Below are 5,912 nucleotides of genomic sequence, written 5' to 3' on the forward strand. Positions count from 1 at the left end.
GCAGCTACACAATCTAAATAAAATGATTAAGGAAAGATTTGTTCAGTGTTTTCTTTGGAGTTACATATAAATATGCCTGAAACACCTAGAATGGTGAACAGTTTTGGAAATGCCAAAAAAGACCTCATTCTCTCTGTGCTCAAACATAACAGTGGAAACTGTTTTAGTTCCAAATGAGTGAAAGAAAGACTGGACCAAGCCATCAACTGACCTGAGAGTCTCCAGTTTACAGTTTGGACTCTCCAGTCCAGAACAGAGCAGCTTCACTCCTGAATCCTGCAGCTGGTTCTCACTGAGGTTCAGTTCTCTCAGATGGGAGGGGTTGGACTTCAGAGCTGAGGCCACAACGTCAAAGTGAGTTTGTGACAATCTGCTGAAAACGAGTCTGTCGACCAAAAAAATAATGATTTTGTACATTTTAAACTTTAAGGTAAAAGGACACATGAGATCTCATCTCTAATCATAACTTATGTGCTGTAGAGTCAAAATTGTCCCTGTCTGTGTTTTCTGATGGATTTCTATTTTAACCTCTCAAACAAAATAGATGCTTTTTTTTCGGCGATGTATTGCAGTTTTAACTACTTAAGGGGTTCATTTAAAACACTTGTGTGATATTTAACTTTAATGCTCCACAATGTTTCCACAATTATTCATTTCAAGCAGATCAAAGATATAATCATTATTTCCCATCACATCTGGACTTACACAGCTTTCCTGCAGTTCCTCACAGCTGGAATCAGTCTACGTCGTCCCTCCTCTGATGTGTTGTACTTCTTCAGGTTCAGCTCATCCAGAACCTCCTCTGACATCTGCAGCAGGTAGGCCAGAGCTGAACACTGGATCTCTGACAGTCTCTTCTTTGATTTCCTCTCTGACTTGAGGAACTCTTGGATCTCCTGATGTACTGAATGATCCTTCATCTCCATCAGACAGTGGAAGATGTTGATGCTTCTGTCTGGAGAGATTTGCTCACTGCTCATCTCCTTCAGGTTGTTGATGACCTTCTGGATGGTTTCTGGATTGTTGTCTGTCTGATTCAACAGTCCTCCCAAGATTCTCTGATTGGACTCCAGAGAGAGACCATGAAAGAAGCGAACAAACAGGTCCAGGTGGCCATTTGGGCTTTCAAGAGATTTCATCATGACTCTGCTCAGAAAGTCGTCTACAGGAATGATTGGATCATATAATTTAAAAAATCTTAACAACCACAATAGATTTGTTTCAGAGTACTTGAGGAAAGAATGAATAACTGCTGTGTTCTTGCTGGTGTAACAGTGGAACATGTAGACTGCAGCCAGAAACTCCTGAATGCTCAGATGAACAAAGCAGTAGACTGATTTCTGGAAGATCACAGTCTCTCTTTTGAAGATCTCTGTACAAACTCCTGAGTACACCGACGCCTTTGAGTTGTCCAGACCGCACTGCTCCAGGTCATTTTGGTAGAACAGGATGTTTCCATCCTCCAGATGTTCAAACGCCAGCCGCCCCAACTTCAGAAGGACTTCTTTGTCAGGCTCAGTCAGTTCCTCTGGTCCTTTGTGTCCTCCATACTTCTGCTTCTTCCTCTTGGTCTGAACCAGCAGGAAGTGTGAGTACAGGTCAGTCAGGGTTTTGGGCAGCTCTCCTCTCTGCTCTGTGGTCAACATGCGCTCCAGAACTGTAGCAGTGATCCAGCAGAACACTGGGATCAGACACATGACGTGGAGGCTCCTGGAGGCCTTGATATGTGAGATGATTCTCTTGGACAGATCTTCATCACTGAACCTCCTCCTGAAGTACTCCTCCTTCTGGGTGTCAGTGAAGCCGCGTATTTCTGTGATCCTGTCAACATACGATGGAGGAATCTTATTGGCTGCTGCAGGACGGGAGGTTATCCAGATGAGAGCTGAGGGAAGCAGGTTCCCCTGGATGAGGTTGACCAGGAGCACGCTGGCTGATGACACCTGTGTGACATCAGAGATTACCAGTTCTTTGTTGGAATCCAGAGAAAGTCTGCTTTCATCCAGGCCATCAAAGATGAGCAGAAGTTTACAGGCAGTCAGATCCTCTGCTCTGATCTTCTGTAATGTTGGATGGAAAACATGAAGCAGTGAGAGAAGACTGTGCTGCTCATCTTTGATCAAGTTCAGCTCCCTGAATGAGAGCAGAACCAGCAGGCTGATGTCTTGGTTCTCCAAACCTTCTGCCCAGTCCAGAGTGAACTTTTGCACTGAGAAGGTTTTTCCAATGCCAGCGACACCGTTTGTCAGAACCACTCTGACGTGTTTCTGTTGCTCACGTAAGATGTTGAAGATTTGGTGGCACCTGATTGGAGTGTCCTGGATGTTCTTCTTGGAGGTTATCTCAAGCTGTCTCACTTCATGTTGTGTGTTCACCTCCTCACTTTGTCCCTCAGTGATGTAGAGCTCAGTGTAGATCTTGCTCAGCAGGGTTCCACTTCCTGCTTCATTAGTTCCTTCAGTCACATGTTCACATCTTCTCTTCAGACTGATCTTATGTCCTTCTAAAACCTCTTGCAGCTCATTTACTAAAATCAGAGAAAGAAATAGATTTTCATCATTTATAGTCATCAACATCACTAACAATTCATCACATCACGTTATTTTTACAGTGAACAACTTTACTTTGTCCAGTCTTCATTTGAGCTTTTGTCTTCAGTCCAGATCTGGTTGTGGATCTGTTTTCAGATTCTGCACAAGAGGACTCCCCTGGTGAAGTAGACTGGTCCCAGGATAAGAAGCTGGACTCCTTGCTGTCACTGTCAGAACATTTCTTTATTACTCCATGAAAAAATAAATCAACACTTCAATATTATTTTAACTGCTCTGTCTAAATTCATGTTTTCATCTTCATCTAAAAGAATACAATTCTTGTTTTCTTTTAAAATTTTAATAATCATCATTATGAAAATACTAAAAAGATAACTACACTCTAAAAAAAGACCGTGAAATGTACATAAAAACATTGTAAAATCCCTACAAAAAAATCTTGTAAACCCAAATACATATATTTTTTGTTTAAATCACTGTGAAATTTTGTAAACTATTAAACAGAATTTTTTGTTAGATTTACTACAACAATATGTGATTTAAATGGAATTTTTTGTTAAAATTACAAATATTGGTAAAAGAAACCGGGAACTACTGCAATACTCATAACAAAGCAACTTTGATAAATTGACGTGCAAATATTGCAAAAACTATCGTTTTAGTCTTTTTTTTCAAAAAAATACAAAAACTATATGTTATTCCCTTCACAAGTTTGTTCTTTTATCAAAATTATTCCTTTTAACATTAATGAAATTATGTTAATTGAGGTCAACCAAATGTGATTTCACACAAAATTTCATTGTAACGTGAAACCGTTTACTGCCTATCTATTTATATTTTTAAAAAATATAAACGTATAATGACATTGTTTTTAGTAGCCTATTGTACTGTTCAATCTTAACCCTTGCTTTATATATTTTTTGTCTTTAATTTTAATGCATTACAGCCCATTATTATTATTGTTGTTATTATTATTAATAATACAATGATAATTATTAATATTATTGTATTTATTTATATAATAATTCAAATAGAAAGCCAGTACTGGTAGAATATTCATAATACTCATAATGGGCAGTGCATCGTCATCACTGGCTAATCAACCTAACAGCGCCTCATACCTGTGCAATAAAGCCGCCTCCTTCCGAGACTTATTTTTTTGAGTTTAAAATTGCGCGGGTTAAGCTCGTCTGTGATTGGATAATGATGGAAAGGCGCGAACTCCTCGTTGACGGACACAACGGACACCACTCGCGAACGGGTCGGAACAGAGCAGAAATCGCAGAAATTTTTCATTTCAAAAGATTTTACAAAAAATCGACACACTACATACAAGATTTTGCAGGGTCTGGAGTGACTGCGCAATTGGAAAGTCTAAAGTTTGCACGGTAAGTTTTCTTACTTTCTGCGGGAGACCTAGCAAAAATGTGTGCTAATAGCAAATGGCTCAAGTTAGCAATTCTCCATATTTCAGTACATCAGTTTGTAATTATTAAGCAGAAAGAGACAGACAAACACTTGAAATTTTAAAAATGATCACCTGTGTCTTTTGTAAAAAGAAATTGGTTACGTTAAGATGCTATGTGCAACATTGCAGAGTGCATAGGAATGAGCCACGCTGTCTTTTCGAATGTGTTTGCGCCAACTGTAATAAAACCTTTACTACTTACTCGGCTTTCAAGGGCCATTTTTACCGTGTACACAATATACTTGAGCCACAAGCTGTTTCTGTTGTTGTGAATTTAAAATGTGCGGTTTCTTTGTGTGTCCGCCATTTTCAAACAGTGAAAGAGCTGGTGTCACACTTAAAGGATCATATTGGCGAAGGCAGGTCTGTGTCATGTCCAGTAAGTGGTTGTAAGCACGTTTTTACAAAAAAATCCACATTTACTTCTCACATGTGTAGGAATCATAAAGAATGGATTTGAAGGGGAAAAGGCTTCTCAACTACTTGACCACAGTTTGTGTCCACAAGAGCAGAGATTCCATCAGACTTATGCAAGGCTTCAGAGGATGCTGGGACAGTAGAGTGGCTGCTCAGAAGACGTGAAGGAGATGCTGCTGCTTCCGCTCAGCTACTTTGATGAGAAGGAGGAGTCCATGTTCTTCCATGTAGATGATACATGTCTGGCAGAAGAGGTTGAGCTAGGGCAGGTGCCTCTGACACCCACTATTATTGTCTGTGGTAAGTCTCTTGCATATGTGTCTGAATTTGTTATGTGAGTGACTGAGCTATGACCACCACACACTTATTAATATAACCTGTTAAATTCTAGGCCAGTCCTGCTATTCCTCAACAAGGTACATGCTGAGTCTGGATCGGAACCTTGTCAACACAAACATCTCTTCCTTCATTTCTGCATTGTGGCTAATGTTTGGGAGCTACTACTGTTTCAACATCCATTATCCATCTGAGCTGGCTTCTACACTGGAGTTTCTTCAAAGGTGAGTAAACATTTCCTGGGACCTGGAGTCCGGACTGCACCCAGAGCCAAGGCCAAGAGTCAGACCCAGACTAAGAGCCGTAATCACACCTGGTCTTGGTGTGGGTCTGATTCTCGGCCTTGGCTCTGGGTGCAGCATTGGTTTTGATATGACTTTGAGTCTTGGCTCGGACCCAGACTCAGACTGTTTGTTTATATATGAATGTGTGTATTCATTCATTCCTGTAGTCTTCTTTTAACTCATTAAAATGCTTAATATGTTTTTATATGCTTTTATTCTACAGGTGTTTTTTCTTGATAAACCCAGAAAAAGGAACCAAAGTAGAGAATAAAAACTCAAAGCGTCGTCTCAACGTGAACCCTCGAGTTCTGACCCTGATACAGGATCTCGCTGATCATGAGTGGCGTGAAGGCTAAACAAGGATTCTGTTGACTCCTAGAGAAGAGGTGCTGTTAATTTTCACTTTGTTAAATGTACAACATGCAAGTTTTGTTTTAAAGGTCCATTTTGTAACTTTCTATGAAGAGGTTCTGCCACCTGCTTGTTGTCCTTGTTATCCAACAATGTTCCACAGTATTGTAAAAATCTTGTCTATCTTCAATTACTCAAATAGAATATGTTTTAGCAAAAAATAACACAGATAAAGTATGACCTGTAACTCTGTCTGTTCAGCAGTTAAAAAGAGCCAATGCTTGAAAGTTCTTTGTGTTGGGGTCCAGGGTTGTGTTGCTGGTTTCTTCCTGCAGTTGCTTGGAGGAGCCACTCATCAGCCACGGCTGGCGCCGCAGGCAGATGCACCTGCGGGCTCTCTTCAATCTACCGTGCTATTTACCATGCTATCTTCCCTGCTTGTTCGAGGTCTCCATGTCGTCTGCTGGACCTGTGAATGTGCAGAATCGGACTCCTGAGATTCCTGCA

General features: G+C 40.4%; 1 protein-coding gene across 1 annotated transcript; it reads right to left on the reverse strand.

Moving 5' to 3' along the window:
• Nucleotides 1-45: 45 nt before the first annotated feature.
• Nucleotides 46-2,934, reverse strand: LOC130521419 (NLR family CARD domain-containing protein 3-like). Its single transcript, XM_057024980.1, has 3 exons — nt 2,625-2,934; nt 706-2,527; nt 46-385 (listed from the first exon to the last, which is right to left on the reverse strand). Exons 1-3 carry the CDS (start codon nt 2,638-2,640, stop codon nt 61-63), a joined length of 2,163 nt encoding a protein of 720 aa, XP_056880960.1. The 5' UTR covers nt 2,641-2,934; the 3' UTR covers nt 46-60.
• Nucleotides 2,935-5,912: the final 2,978 nt, after the last annotated feature.

The sequence above is a fragment of the Takifugu flavidus genome, unplaced genomic scaffold (assembly GCF_003711565.1).
Source record: "Takifugu flavidus isolate HTHZ2018 unplaced genomic scaffold, ASM371156v2 ctg967, whole genome shotgun sequence".
Classification (NCBI taxonomy): domain Eukaryota; kingdom Metazoa; phylum Chordata; class Actinopteri; order Tetraodontiformes; family Tetraodontidae; genus Takifugu; species Takifugu flavidus.

Coding starts and splice junctions, on each gene's coding strand:
- LOC130521419 (XM_057024980.1), bottom strand. Junction 386..705: donor AGGAACTGCAGGAAAGCTGT/GTAAGTCCAGAT, acceptor TTTGGTCGACAG/ACTCGTTTTCAGCAGATTGT.